The sequence below is a fragment of the Molossus molossus genome, unplaced genomic scaffold (assembly GCF_014108415.1).
Source record: "Molossus molossus isolate mMolMol1 unplaced genomic scaffold, mMolMol1.p scaffold_m16_p_11, whole genome shotgun sequence".
In the NCBI taxonomy this organism is placed as follows: domain Eukaryota; kingdom Metazoa; phylum Chordata; class Mammalia; order Chiroptera; family Molossidae; genus Molossus; species Molossus molossus.
Window position 1 is genome coordinate 83,144,806 of NW_023425346.1, and position 16,676 is coordinate 83,161,481.

At 38.3% G+C, this 16,676-nt stretch overlaps 1 protein-coding gene across 1 annotated transcript in view; it reads right to left on the reverse strand.

Moving 5' to 3' along the window:
- Positions 1-553: 553 nt before the first annotated feature.
- LOC118625050 (ER membrane protein complex subunit 3-like) overlaps positions 554-16,676 on the reverse strand; it is a 39,905-nt gene continuing 23,782 nt past the window's right edge. Inside the window, 2 exon segments of the mRNA XM_036253352.1 lie at positions 554-1,064; positions 1,066-1,207. Of these exon segments, the coding sequence (XP_036109245.1) occupies positions 554-1,064; positions 1,066-1,207 (653 nt within the window).

The window sequence follows — 16,676 nt, forward strand, 5'->3', positions numbered from 1 at the left end:
TGTCATTCTGTAGGCTCAAAATGAACAACAGAGAGATTTATCCATAGTTCTTAAATTTTCCGTAATGAAAATGTATTATTTGTGTAAAGAAAGTTATAAAAATACTAACAAAAAATTAAAAGGAAAATGCAGGGTGTTTGGATCCCAAGAAAACAGGAGTTTACTGTGGTTAGAAGTCAGGCTTACTACACATAATTAGGTATAATTGACAATGCCTTTTCCAAAGACTGTCTTTTTGCTAAGTTTTATAAGTTATCACTAGCTTGAACCCCCCCCACCCCCCATTCTCTGACTTTTATGACTAGAGTCATCAGATGGAAAAATTAAAACATTTTTAACATAGCTGTTTCTGGGTAAGTCACCCAACACACAGTCCTTGTATTTCCTCTAGTTTCAAACATAAAGGGGAACCGGCTCAGACAAGAAGGATCCTTGCTGCACACCCACCAGCTCATGCATCCTCCTTTTTATTCTGGGAGGCTCCTGCTCAAATGAAAGCTACAAGGTTAAGCGATACTCTGAGTTCCTGACACAGCTCATTCCTGCTTGGTCTTCAAATAATAGAGGTCTGTAATTCCTTTTTGAACATGATTTCAAAGTGGAAACCTTTGGCCATGAGTTCCTCTTCGACATCATCTAGGGCCCACTGGTGATCTGTCAGCTCCAAGGCTTCTCGCTCTGTCTTGAAAGCTTTGTTGATGTCTGTGGGCATGGCCATGGCTGCCCCAGTCACCTGCTCCTGCACCATCCATGATTGGTCAGCGGCATTATCTTGGCCCAAAGTCAGAAAGTAAATGTTCCGAAGCCCAAAGACATGGAGGAAGTACCAGGATGTGGAACTCACCCGGGATGCATCTAATGTGAGCAGTTCGATTCCTTGCTGTAGCATAGGCTTCAAATGGAAGGTCAGTGGAAATGGGACCTTGGTTGTGACAAAGCCTGAAAATGTCATGTTGATCCATCCACCAATAAGAATCATAGGGAGAACATCTGTTACATTGCCTTTCATCATATCTGTGAGCATAGTGGGATCAGTCATAGGAGAAGAAGGTACTATCTTCCTTTCGTGTCAGGAGAGACTGTTTGGGAATGTGTCTTCCGTTTTCCCTGAGGACTCTGCTTCGAATTAGGACTTGACTGTTGGAGACTGGTCCCTGGGTGAGCTTCTTGTCGCTCTGCAGCAGGATGGACACGTAGTTGGGCCACTCTTTTGATTAATGAGAGACCTTGGGTCCAGCCAGAAGCCAGCCATGCCCCAGCAGCACAGCCACCTAGCTGGATGGCCACTGACACAGGCTCAGGAGTGAACCCAGTGAGAGAGCAGCACACACTTAGCTGACCCGCGGAATGAACTTCAATCGGTGGTTATTGTCTTAGTCTTCTAACTTTTGGGATTATTTTTTTCTCAACAGAAGATCACTGGTATGAATGGGGAGGATTCATATGACCTTGCTTTAGTAGTCATCATTGCTAGGAAGCTCTCTTGACCACGTGCCTCAGTTCTGGTGAATGAGTGCTATTTTGTTCTTATGAATAATCACCCCCCTCTACTTTGTACTTCATTTAGATCTAAAAAAAACAAGTAATTTCTTCTTTTGAACCTGAGTTCATGCCCCATTCTGACAAACTGGGATCTTTTTTTTTTTTTGCTCTTTGCATGTTCCCAAGCAGGAGTATTGACTTTGAAGCTTAGTCCAAGGATTGGATAGAGCCAAATGATCAGATCCTGGGCCACACCTGCTCTGTGGCGTACGTCTCTGTATATTCCTGGGCCCTGACTTCTAGTAACCTTTGTCTTTCTGCCAGGATATCCCCTCTTCTTTCTTGCAGAAATTGACAAGCATTAAATGCCGTCACTGTGGGCACCAGGTTTTATTCTCTTGTGCGTATCCAGTTCAGAATTTGTTGTTGGTTCCCTATTATCCTGAGAACAAAGTCCAAGCTCCTCACCATACTTACTAAAACCTTGATGACTTGCCTTCTACCTATCTCTTGTTTCATCCCTTACTATGAACCCCTCTCTCTACCATCCTCACATGGTGAATCACCTATATTTCTGTGATTGCCTCCGCTGGCCACATTTGTTCATGCTGCCTTCTCTTCCTGGAATGCCTATTTGCTTTTCCTTTACCTGGCTAGCTGCTGCTCACTACTTATGATCATTCCCCAGACTGTTCAGTTGTGCCCCAAACACCTTATTCATAGTTCTTGCACAGGAACGATCATAGTCTGTAACAATGTTCTTCTGGTCAGTATGTGCGCTTGGAGACTGAACTATTTAAGCAACAAAATGCTTTTTTTATATCTTTATACCCAGTATCTAGCACAGCAGTTGATATTTATTTTTTCAACAAATATTTATTGAATAAATACAATGTACCTGCTACTGGGCCAGGTCAATGAAGTACGCAGTGAACAAGATGCTCAAGGAACTCCAATAGGTGAGACAGGGCATAAACAGGCACTTAGGAGACCAGTGAGGAGTCAGTGAGGGATGCTATCGCATTATGCAAGCAAAGACGTGTGTTGCCTCATCTAGCTCTAAGGAGTATCAGGAGGAATCTGGCAGGCATATTTTTATTATTTTATATTTTAAATATTTCAATTTAATACTGTACTTGTGGGTTGAATGAACAATTGAATGAATTGCCTGGGTTATTGAATGAATGAAAATGCAGCTTTGTTTGTCTTCTTGAATGAATTTTTTCCATGAACCAGTGAAAATGAAAACTAGGCTTGGAAAATAGGGAGTCTGATTTATAGGATTCCGATAGCCATTTTCTTTAGTGGCTTTCCAAAAGCGATGGCATTGGCTCATGACGACAAGATCTGAGAGTTTGCCTCTTACAAGTTAGTTTAAATTGCTATGACCTAATAAGGGTATCTGGGTATTTCTTTATACATAGGTATCAGAACCAAAGAAAAGAATTCAAAGGCTACAAAATATATCACAGAATACTTGTTGGAGGATGTTAGACAATCATTGTTAGCAATGTATTTCAAGCTTTCTGAAAGATAGACATCCATGCACATATTAACATTTTTCTCAAATATTAAACTATAATACTTGGTAAGATGCAAATCCTCCGGACCTGTTAGACCTGAACTCTCAATGAATTAGCTAGTTTTCTCTCTCAGTTTCAAGTTGTCTATTAGTTATTTGTGTTACATCACAGAACATATATATATGGTTCTAAAATTCAATGTCTCTAATAAAGGGCTGTATTAACTTTCTATTGCAACATGACAAATTGCTACAAAGCAGTGGCCTAAAACAACATGTTTTAAAAAAATTAACTAAATTTTAAAATATTTCACTGTAGGTCAACATCGAGTGGGCTGGGCTGGGCTGTGCTGGGTCTTATAAGTCTGAAATAAAAATGTCAGCTAATCTGCTTTTTCCCTTAGAAGATCAGAGGGCGAATTCACTTCTGAGCTCATTAAGGTTGTTAATAGAATTTTATTTCTCATGGTTTTAGGATTGAGGTTCCTGGTTTTTTGTTTGTTTGTTTGTTTGTTTGTTTGTTTACTGATTGCTGGCTGGGGGTTGCTCTCAGCTCCTGGAGATTACTCTTAAGTTCTTTCAGTCAGCCCCTCCATCTTTATTTACTTACTTTATTTATTTTTTCTATTTATTGATTTTTTTTTTTTTAGAGAGAGAGAAGAAGGGAGAGGGAGAGAGATAGAAACATCGATGAGAGAGTACATCGATTGGCCACCTCCTGCATGCCCCCAACTGGGGATCGGGCCCACAACCTGGGCATGTCCTGATCGGGAATCAAACCAGCGACCCTTTGGTGCATGGGTCGACACTCAACCACTGAGCCACACTGGCTGGGCAGCACCTCCATCTTTAAAACCTGCAGAGAGGTGTTACATAGTTCTTGTGCTTCAAATCTTTTTGACTTCTTTCTCTGCAACCAGCTAGAGAAAACTCTCTGCTTTTAAGGGGTTTGTTTGAGGTGAGGCCCACTGGGATAATCTCTCCTAGGTTAGGGTCAACTGTGCCATATAATATAATCAGATAGTCTACCTACACTTAAGGAGAAAAAGTTATTCAAGGGCAAAGGTCATTTTGGGGTCATATTAGAATTCTGCCTACCACAGTGGGTATGGAGGAAAGTCATAGGTAGACCTTACTTTCAATGTCACAACTAATCTGTGTCTTCTGAACCTCTTTCTCCTCTGAAAGGGCCACCCACAGAACTTACCAATTGGGAGATGCTAATTTTGTATAAATGACTGTTTCTGTAGAGGTCATTTCATTTCTGATACAGCTCTTGATTTTCTGCAATAAAACTCAGACGGAGAGTGTTGCTAGACACCAAGACCTAGGATAGAAATCAAAATTTGCACTCTGTTCTCACATCTGTTACAAATCAAGTAGGATATTACGTAAGTCATATATATGTTCTGCCCCTCCCCCCATTTATTCAGAAAGTAGACTTCCTTGGCATTGTTAAGAAGTTAAAGGAGCAAATTTAAGAATTAATTGGGAGAGCAAGAAATGAAAGAAAGTGATTATCTTGAATAAGTTTGCATTGGATTATAAAGTGTGAAAACCTCAAACTCTTTGTGCCCTTAGAAACGTAATGAAACATTCAGAAGGATGCTTTGATTTTGATCAAGGTGCTGATTGGGGACTTTGAGTTGTTGCACAGAGTGTTCTTATTTGTCTTCAGGAAGCATTCCCTAGTGTCAAGATTCCACACACTCATAGTTAGTCCTATTAAGCTTTACCTCCTTTAGTTTGTAAACATAGTTCCCATGGTAAATTCCGACTGCAGTTTCACTCTAATAAAAAATCTATGTCTAGAAATCACTGAGTCTGCTTTTACTTGTCAGAAAATAAAAGTTATATAATGAGACCAAACTCATTGCCCAAATGCTTTAAATCTACTCAATATACTTATTTTATGTCAAATAGACTCAAGTCTATTTTAGCCAGAAATGTGTGTGTGTGTGTGTGTGTGTTTAAATCTCACACCATTTCAGTCTTTAGGAAATCTTTCAGTTTGACATAAATTTTTGGAAAAGTATATTGAAAGATATGAGAAAAATGCTTTTAGCTCCTTATCAGTTAGAAAGGAAAATCATTCTTTATCTCCCCTAGATCCTAAAAAAAAAAAAAAAAAATGCAATGTTATCTGAGAACGGAGTCTGAACTACTAATGTTGTATAATACTAAAAAGATAGGATTGCCATCAATGTAAAGAAGGTTTGGAATGGTAAGCCTCGTGTTTCTGTAAGGAGGCAAAAAGTTGAGAGGACTTCTGAGTTAATAAAAATGAATTTCAATCAATTCTATATTTACAATTTCTTGGAAGAGCTCCTTCCCCATTGCCCAGCCAGAGGACTCAAAATTTATTCTTTTCCTAATACATAGGAGTGACTTATACAAAACCTCAACTTAGTTGTAGTTTTTTTTCTTCAGGTATACGCTCCCTTCACCTTTCAACAACTTTTGCCTGCTGTTCTTTCTAGCACCCACTTCTTCATCATGTTATCTCTAATAACGTATCGAACTTCAGCACTTTCCTTTTCCTCACCAGCCACCTATGTACAGATGCAATTCCAGAGGAATCTTTTTTTAATTTGTTTTTTCTTTATTGATTTTTTTTAGAGAGGGAGAGAGAGACAGAAACATTGATGAGAGAGAACATCGATTGGCTGTCTCCTGCATGTCCCCATTGGGGATCAGGCCCACAACCTGGGCATGTGCCCTGACCAGGAATTGAACCGGCGACCTCCTGGTGCATGGGTTGATGCTCGACCACTGAGCCACACCGGCCAGGCTCAGAGGGATTTCTTTCTTTTCTTTTTAATCCTAACCTAAGGACATTTCTGCATTTATCTTAGATAGAGCAAGAGGGAAAAAGGGAGAAAGAGAGAGAGAGAAACAATGTGAGAGAGACACATCAAGTCGCTGCCACCCACATGACCCCAACTGGGGCCGAGGACAAACGTGCCCTTAGCGGGAACCAAACCTGGACTCTCTGGTCTGTGGGCCGACGCTCTAACCACTGAGCAAAACTGGCCAGGGCAAGACCAAAAAGCTTTCAAAACCAAGGAATCATCTTCTATATCAGACTGGTTTTCTTATGGGCAATGGGGAAAATTGAATTACTGATTTGTCTTAGATTTTAAAAATGTTCCTAAGGATGGGAGGTAGGGTATCTTCATATGTCAACTCAAATCACAGAGGAAAGTAAATTCACATACAGCTTCTTCATAATGTCATTTCATTTTCTCATTAAAAATTGTGTTACCCAGCTTAATCACCATCTGATTCAAAAGTCTTGGTTGATTCTGAGAACATTAGGATTATTCCATAAGTGGATTCTCAGTCAAATAAGAAATTTATTGTCATGGACACTAGTCAAAAGAATGTGTCAAAGGCTATAATGATATTTCCAAAAGAAAGTAATTCCCAAAGCTCATCTGAGGAATGGCAGCCTGACTAGAAACATTCTTTCACCTTCCAGCAAGAGCACTTTGAAAAGCCAGGACACATTTTAAATCATTTTGTTAAAACATTGAGACATATTACTATAAAGAATTCAGTGATATGAACTTTTCTCACTTTTCTAATGTGGTGCATAAACTCTTAATACCTGGCAACACAGTGAATGAAAAACACATCGCAAGTTTTTTACCTTCTGACGACTCAATGGAGGGCGTCCTACCTGTTTCTGACTTGTGCTCTCCTCTACTGGTGTGAGTCGTACAAGGAAGAGGGGCTCCAGATTCTTTTTAACTCCGACTTAGAACTTTAAAAGAAAGAGAGAATTTTGTCCCTTCCTTGCATTATTTTAAGTAAAGACACTAATATTTTCCCATGTAAAGATTTCTTTTAAAAATGTAATTGTTTTTGACCTTTCAAGACTTGTGAAGACTTAATTCAAAACCCGGTTGCCGTCACGATGTTGGCACCACACACATAATGAAAACTTGGGTCAAAATACACTAGAGTTGATGTTGTTTGGAGATATAATTGTACCATTTAGGAAGCTTTCAGTTGCAAGATACAGAGAACTCAATCTAATTAAGAAAAAAACTGGAAGTGACTGGCTTATGTAACTCAATAGTTAGAAAAGCTAGATGTGACTTTAGCCAAGTTTTTATCCAAAATGTAATTAATATAGCTAGTTTCTGTTTCTTTCTCTCAATTTCTTGGCTCTGTTCAGACAGAACCAAGACTTTCTTAGAAGCTCACACTGAGACATGATTGATTAAATGTACCAGGGTATCATTAAGGGAAGTGACTATGTGAATGGAAATAGGGAGGAAGCTGGCAGTGTCTGGAGAGTCATTAGACCTCAACACTGAAGGAGAAGGAGACAGAGAGAGAGAATGAGAGAGAGAGAGACTGAGATTCTGAGGCACTGTGCAGTGTAAGGAGGGCTCACTAGAGCTTTGTGGGAGTGCTTGACCATGAATTCCTTGTCTTAGAAGCTCAGTCATTGATGGGGAGCAGCCCTTGGTAGGTAAGACCTTGGCACAAGTCCAACAATGAATTTCAAAGTGCAGCACCTGAGGCCGGCCCTCTGGCAGTCACATTCCTGTAGATCAGCAGGTGCATTACCATGGCTGCCATGGGCTAGCTCTCCGGTCACAGTCCTAAAATAGCTGTCCAGTAGAGCCTAGGGCAATGTGTATCCTCATTTACAATCAGTGGGCTATAAAAAGGAAGTCCATGTCTCCCAAAGTTTAAGATTCAGTTTAAGTCCCTTTAACCATGATAGACCAGACCTGGGCTCAATACTGACCTACTTGCGGTGGCTGGGGTTCAAGTACAATTATTGTCTTAAGTTCAAGAGTGCCTCTCCTGGAACTGAAGGAAATATTGTTTCTTCCCTATATCAGTTAGATTCCTTTTGACTGCATGGGAGAGATATTCCAACTCCAATTAGCTTATTATTTGAACTGTGATGTTAATTATCTCATACAAAAGAAAGTCAGGAAGAAGAGGAGTTGTAGGTATGGTTCAAAGAAAATATTGGCTCCAATTTTGGTAACAATTGGTTTCAATTCTCCAGGGATTAGCTTTATTATGAGGTTGACTTCCCATGAGGTTTCAAAATGTCTATCAGCAGCAGCTGAGGCAAAATGTCCCCTTTGTGCATTCTAAGCCTGAGAAATCGAAAACTCCACTAGCTATGAAATGCAAGAGAATCCCCTCAGTCAGTATTGGGCCACATGCTCACTATATAACTATTCCCTCAGTCAGTATTGGGCCACATGCTCACTATATAACTATTCCTGAACAAATAAAGCCTAACAGCAATTCTATGTTTTCTTTGGCTTATACATGGCTTCTAAGGCAATCCCTGGAAAAGTGGACAGGATAACAACTCTGACTGGGTTGAAATAATCAGGATACAACCTTGAGCTGATGATGAGATCAGCTTCCTTGAGCCCTCTGGGCGGTGTGATGGGTATTTTATGTGTCAGTTTGTCTAAGCTGTGAGGTCCAGTTGTTTGATGAGACGTCAGTCTAGATATTGTAAAAGTAACTTTTATGTGTGATTAAACATTTACCATCATTAGACTTTGAGTAAAACAGATTACTCTCTGTAATGTGAGTGGGCTTCATCCAATCAGTTAAAGGCCTTAAGAACAAAGACTGAGGTTTGTCAATGAAGAAGGAATTGTGCCTCAACACTGCAACATAGACATCCCACCCAAGTTTCCAGTCTGCTGGCATGTCTTTCAGATTTTATATTTAAGACTAAATCAATTCAGTGCAACATACAGATCTTGTAACATAGAAACCCACACAATCATATTAACCAATGCCACTCCAATGAATTTAATTTAAGAAATAAAGAAAAGTACATTTATAATTTAGAATAATTAATTTGTAATTAATAAAGTATTTATTACTTTCCCCGATAAAGCTAAAACATGTTATTTTTGTTCCTTTGTTTGTTTTGCTAGCTATGCTGTTAGAATTTAATAACATGAATGCCAATGATAAACAAACATCTCCAAAGGCTGTCATGAAGCTTCCCTAGCCTCAGAGACAATTCATTTGAATTCTCTCAAGTACAAGAAAAAAAAAAATTCAGTCTTACAAACATACAGTGAATGTCATTTTTTAAAACCAAAAACTGTGTTCTTAGAAAAATTCAGAGTGGTAGAGTTTCAGTTGATCCATGGAACATAATACTTATTTGGGTTTTTTCCCTAAGCATCTCTGAAGCTGGTCAACATTGACACTTGTTGTTAGATCACTCCTACAAGCTACATAGAGATCTGTTCTAATGAAATATCAACATTTGGATTCCTATACATTATATTCAAGAATTCAGTGGTGTGCATGACATCTCTTAGTGAGGGTCTCCCATGATTTTGGGACACAACTGAAAACTAAGTGAAATTCTTTTATTTGTTGTGCAAAATTTATTTTTAAAACCCTTCATTTAAACACATAAATGCATTATGAAGGTAAATAGACAAATCTGAGGAAGGTTTGTTGTAGATTTTTATATAGCTACATATGATGCATTTTGAATAACCAACTGTGGACCACTAGACCCAAGGGCATTAGAAAAGCCATCCAAATGGAACTAGAAATCGTATCCACTCCTTACAAGTACTTTCCGATGGTAAGCAGAAGGCACAGACCATGTAAACTACAAAATGGATGTGGTGATGGGCACAGAATGTCATCCCAAGATGACAGGAGTAATTCTAGAAGAATTGGTCCAAGAACCTCTACATTGAGGGTGGTGTATAGCCCAATGCTATGAAGGGTTTTAGACTGTCTGATGTGAGGGTTTGACAATGTACCTATTTTAGCATGTTTCTATATATATTCCCCCAACAAAACAACTCTTGAGTCATCAAAGAAAATTGCATTGTGTTTTTTCATCTATGGAATAGAACTTACATCCTTGGCTAAAAACAACATTTTCATTTTACCTTCAAAGTTGTATCACCTGTTACATTGACAAACAACGATGCAACTGGGGAAGACACATTTTTTTAGACATGAGTGTGTGAAAGAGAGATTTTGTAAGCAGGGAGTGGGTTCCATTAACACAGCAACTGCCATTAAATTTGGAATTTAAAAAACACAAATGTCAAATACTAAAGAGGAAATCAATTTGTTGGGAAAAAGATTGTTATGAGGCAGAAGCTGTCATATCTTGTGCTGAGTGGGCTCCTAAAAGTCTCCAAAACCAAAGTGACTCAGGATATATTTTATGAGTTCTTTATATTAGATCCTTAAAATAAAAAAATAGGATATTTTAGAGACCCTGTTACAATTGTTAAAACCGTATATATAAACCACATATATAAAAAATTATGACTGAAATTACAATTCACTCTCACTGTCATACTTCAGATTTATATTTTATTTATTATTATTATTTTTTTAGTTCTCACCTGAGGATATGTTTACTGATTTGAGAGAGAGAGATTGAGAAACACTAGTTAGCTGCCTCCTTATACATGTCCTGACTGGGAAACAAACCCACAACCTTTTTGGTATACCAGATGATGTTTTAACCAACTGAGCCACCTGGCTGGGATCAGATTTATATTTTAGATAAACATAATGAGATTAGAGATTCTGAGTCAGATCCAGCATAGAGAAAAGTAATTATTTTTCTTAATTTTATTAGCATTTAATATATATACTATGAAATGCACAAAATATAAGTGTTCTGTTTGATGGATTTGGTAAACGGAAATACTCATGTAAAATAACAGCAATCAAGATTTAAAAACAGCTGTGGATTTTTCAGTCTATTCGGCTTTTTACTTGTTGTTGGCACAGAGGGGTGACTTTCAAGTTTCTAACATGTGGAACCAGAAACCAGAAATCCAACAATAAGTTTCTCAGAGCAATGATTGTAATCACCATATTGTAGATGAGATACAGTGAGTTTAATAGAGATTCCTTTGGATATACAACTGGTAAGTATTCAAGCTAGTACAAAAAGTTAAATATTCTTGTTCTACATGAATTGGGTTTATCCTATGTTTTTTCTTCATTATGGGTAGTATATGGCAGCATGAAATCCCAGGACACCTGAAAATAGAGAAGGCCCTGAAAGGAAGGAAGATATAAAAGAGTGGCTGGTCCGGCTGGTGTGGCTCAGTGGTTGAGCTTCAACCCACGCACCAAGAGGTCACTGGTTCAATTCCTGGTCAGGACACATGCCCAGGTTGTGGGCCTGATCCCCAGTGGGGGGCATGCTGGAGGCGGCCAATCTCTCTCATTGATGTTTCTAGCTCTCTCTCCTTCTCACTTCTTCTCTCTTTAAAAATCAATAAAGGCAAAAAAAAATTTTTAAATAAAATAAAACTGTTAAAAAAAAAAAAAGAGGAGATGGCTAGGGTCAGCAAAGTCATAATGCCATTAATTCATTCTCGATGTGAAGAAAAGAATACACAGATTTTCTAGACTGAAACGAGGTTTAATAATGTTTCATGAACAAGTACATTGGGAGCCTTTCACATTGTTGTGTTCTGAAAATTAAGTGGCCATAGCATAGCAAAGGGAGAAGGGAAAGGTGAAAATGATGCCGATTCCCTGCCCGCTCCCGAACATAGGCCAAGTAGAGTTGCTAGTAACAATTTGGAGAATCAGTTTGGGGTTGGCCACCTCTGAAATCAAGATTATTTGAGCAGAATATCTTGATATGAGCACAGTGTTCATATTAATAGTGAAACTATAAAGGTCAAATACTACTCATCTCAGGGAATCCTCTTTGATGCTTACTGAAGATCTAAATAATCACCGAAATGAGGGCAAACTGTAATGGGAAATTTGGGCATCAGAAATAAAACCATAGCTGCATTCCTCCTCTCTTCCTTAGAAGATAGACTGTCTGAAAATAGCTTAACAACAAAGCTTTTCACAGTTGGAATCTGACCAAGGTGTGCAAGGCTTGCCCTACCTCCATTCCTCACTTTGTGATGCAGGACTCAGCATATAATAGTTGAAACAGATCTTTGTGGTGATGGGTGGTATGGGTGGGGTGGCTTAACAGATCCTTATGAACGGGGTCCCTTAATCCTGAGTATATGCATGAGTTTCAAGGGACAAATGAACACCCCAAAATGAATGAACTTGGAGATATTGAAAAAGAGAGAGGAAACAAAGCTTTCTTTAGAATAACAAAGACATCTTTGACAAAAATAGGTTAAGAACCACTGTTGTGCCCTGGCCGGTTTGGCTCAGTGGTTAGAGCATTGGCCTGTGGTCCAGAGAGACCGGGTTTGGTTTCCACTAAGGGCACGTACCTCGGTTTGTCCCCAGCCCTGATTGGGTCGTGCAGGTGGCAACCACTTGATGTGTCCCTTTCACATCGATGTTTCTCTCTCTCCCTCCCACTCTATCTGAACAAAAAATGGAAAAATGTCCTCGGGTGAGGATTAAAAAAAAAAAGAACCACTGTTGTAGAGTCTCACTGATGGTCCCAGTAACACACCTCTTGCATCAAAATTACCCTAAATCCCATATGCTCCAATTGTAAGATTATGACTATTTATCATTGCTAATCTTCCACTTCTCCGATGCTGTGCCTAATATTTCATATATTAATTTTGACATTAAATATTGGATTTCTAAAATGATTTTATGTGAATGAGATTGCATTTATATAATCTGACATGCATTCTAATATTTTATGGACTATTTGACTGTCTAGTTTTGATATAATTACTTTCTCTCTTTCTGGGCTAAAATTGGCAATAACTCCCAAAGGTACTCAGGTTCCTATTTAAATTCCATATATTAAAAAAAAAAAAAAAAAAAAAAAAAGACTCAGTGAAGACATCACTATAGTTTTCCCCCATTTTAATGTCTTCTTGTTTGGGATTTACAGATTTTCAACATTGACAGACAACTGGCTGCCAGGCATAATTGAGATAAGAGTTTTCCCTGTTCACCCTCAGCCTGAAGCCCTCTGTTTCATGAACACTGAAACACTTAAATCCCTGCCAGTTGGTAACTAATCACTTTCTCCTGTTCCCTAGGACATATGTTCCTTTTCATTACTATCTATTTTATTTTGTCTTATTTGCTGCATAAATTTCATACCTCTGTATCTTTTCTCATAGACAACACTTCTAAAATGAAAGAATCATAACTCATTATACCTTGTATCTTTTCTAACTCTTAATATAATGGATACCAGGCAATTATCTTTATTTGATTTATTGTGTAAAATATATCAATGTTCTCATGTCCTACAATCTTCACATCCATTAATCAGATCACTTCTTCCCAAACTCTTCCTAAGAGAAAAATATCTGCTGTTTTAGTCAAGATTTGGTTCCATATCTGCTATGATCAATAGATCAAAAACTACAAGATAGCAGTTTCCCATCTCTCTCTCATTACTGTCTTTTAAATAGTGAATCTCAGATGCAAGTGCCTACCGAGGCCAGACAGGTGACATGTCTGTGTATATACAGTGAAGCTTTTAATAATTCCTAGGATAATCAATTCTATCATAAAGCAAAGAAGCCAGACAAATGAATGTTTCTGATGCTGTATCATGTATGTGCTGAAACTGGACAAAACATTCAAGAGAAAAGAATACCTTATTAGTGGCCTCAATTAGGTCAGCCCATTAATCTCACAGAATGCCAGTTCCACAGCAGAAGCCAAATGAAAGAACCTTCAGAGACATTACAAGGGTTCAGGAGTCCAGAGGTCCTGTGTTGTCACCAGATGTTTTTTGCTTCATTAAACAATTACTGTGACTTCAGAGGTGCATCAGGGGGAAAAGTAATAACAGGAAGGCAATAAACCTGGCCTAATTGGGTGTTCATCATGACAGATGAAATCCTCCTCCAGGCACAAAACACAAAGAGGTTGAATCGATCAGTAACAAAGGCAGAGAAAATAGAAGGGTAAATGCTCTGCACAGAGGTAGGAAAGGGAGTAAAATTCCAAAGGAGAAACTGAATTTGCATAAAAGAAATGAAGAAAAAATTCAGAATATTCAGAAAACCTTTTAAATCTTCATAGCTCTCTAGGAATGTATTCTGTTTCTTAAAAAGGACCAGGTTACAAAATCAAAGGATGATTCTAGCTGATGTTAAACACAGTATGAAAAGTAAAACACTGATATTTTATTGTTTATACATTTCTATACTTTATATATATAAACATGTAAAACACTGATTATATAAAATATTGGATTTTTGGTTGTTATGTTGTTGTGTAATGTGCAGGCATAGAAGAGGCTTTCAGGGATTTGGGGAGGCAACTCTCCATGGGTCTCTCGAGTTTCTGTGTAGCTTCTGAGCAGTTGCATCCACTGCCTTTTGTTCTAGACTATCTTCAAGGATGTTTATATAATAAAATGCACAGCCTTGGATGATAGAGAGCTTCTCCCCCAGAACCAGGAGGATGTGATTACAGCCTTGGAAAATAAAGAGATGTATCTCTCTGGAGCAAAGGGCAGGCATGCTTACTGCCCATTTTAAACAATTTGGATTCCCTGAACTCTGGGTTTGGCCTACGTAATGTAATCTATTGTGGGTGCTGGTGCCATATGTCTCTCTTCATTTTGCTATGTGGGAATTAGGTTCAAGGAATCAGTGCAAAAACTGCTGATAATTTGGCTTCTGCTATTGCTATGAGTAATATACTATTCTTTGCCTCTGACCCAAGAGTCCCATGTCTTCTATCAATACCCATAAAATTGTAACTCTCAGACCACTCATAGCTTTTGATCAAGTTTAATTACTCCAAGAGTGTATCTTAGCACCTTCTTTTTAATGAGTCAACAAGAAGCACATACAGCGCATAGCTTTGTACTATTTGGCTAAAGCGTAGGGCTTCTTTTCTTCTTTGTCATAGTTTATTCTTTTTTGTCTTACATGATTTGCACTGAACTATATCTTTTGTTTGGTCCCTTGTTAGTGGTAGAATGTCATTTATCCAAGTCACCATTTTATCAGAAAAGAATTAGCTTGGGATAGCACAGTTTAATTGTATTTCAACTTATCTTACCTATCTAGACTATAATAGGTTTATAGATACTTTCAAATCTAAGGTTGAGACTGTGCATACCACTTTTGCATATTGTTTGTATCTCAGCTGTTTCATTAAATAAATTAGAAATTTATTTAATTACTTCAAATTTCCAAAGAAAAAAGTTTGTCTTTTTACTTGGTCATATTTCTTTAAACAAATTTGGAGAACAGCCCCAAGAATTACCATTATGCAACTGCAAAGCTAAAATATGGGGAGCCAGGATCACTTGACTGAATCAAGTTAAAGACTCTTTCTCAATGAGTAGTCCCAATTGGCTGGCAAAGAGAATGGAGAAAAAAACACTCCAGTTTCAAGGTAGGATAAAATGTCTACTTAATACTTAGCTACTAATGAATCCATAATATATGTTTCATATTAGTATGTATAGATGAATTGGTCCAAGGCATAAATCTCAGGTGCCAAACATTGTGTCTTAGTCCCATATTGGTTGATGGTTAGGCTCCAGGGAATCCTTTAGGGATCAAGGGTTCAAAATGCGACTCTTCCACCTTCTAAGGTCTCCTGTGAAATCTTCTACATGAGACTATCAGCACAGAGAAGAGAAAGAGTTAGAAGGGTCAGATATGCTTTTCATCATTATGGCAGGGTAGGTTCTATGGGAAGCACACTCTGAGATGAAGCCTTGTGTTCCGGAATATTTGGGGGTCATGGTCTTAGAATCAAAACCTGTGGAAGAATGGAAGAAGCATGATTAGACAGAGAGAGAGCTTGAGCTGTGATGTAGTCCAAACAAAATCCTCAGCTTATCCACAGGTGGTCTGGATGCCTCTTAGAGTCATCCAAAATTTAGGGTAAGAGGACAGGACTTTTTACCCATACACTGATAAGTTACTGAACATAAATGTAACCCTTGGGTGTGTGTGTGTGCGCACGCGCGCATCTTTCTTTAGGCAAGAGTGATCACTGGGAGTGGGTATTTATTTAGCTGTGAGCTGTCAACACTGACAGTGGTTGGAGGAATGAAACTACTTCAGTCCTGAAGAGGGAGATCTGGGGGTTATTCTGAAATGCCATGTAAATATCCTGTTCCTTATCAAACACTTATTACCTCAACTCATTCATTTGTCTTAGCCTCTTGGAGTCTAGATTTTACCTACTCCCACCTTGCATGTCTGCCTCTGCCCATGTTGCTGTCTTTCTAGGATCATCTGTGACTTCCTTCTTGCCAAATCCAGGGGATTTGTTTTCTTTATTTGTGTAAACCCCTAAAAACTCTTGACTATTGACTTTCTAATCCTTGAAATTCTTCATCTAATTGTTCATACAATTCTCACATGTTTTCCCCTTTTTAGTGATATTATTTTCAATTTCTTTCATCATCTCCTCACTGTGGGTATTTCTAAATGCCTTCACTGTGGGGTGCTCTATACCATGTCACCTGAGACATGGACAACAGCCCCTTTCAATCACACATATACAGTCACATACTGTACATTTTTTACTGAAAATTAGGGGCCATAGAATATTAGAGAAACAAAGGCAAAAAAAGAAATGTTGGCTATCTTTGTTCTTGAAATCTTTCAGCCTTCCTTTGATCTCTAAAGCTTCCTACTTCTCTATTTTAGGGTACCCCTTTCTTAGGCTCCCTGGTCAGACTCAATCCCTCTCATTTAATAATATAAAGGAGTTTAACTTCTTTATGCTT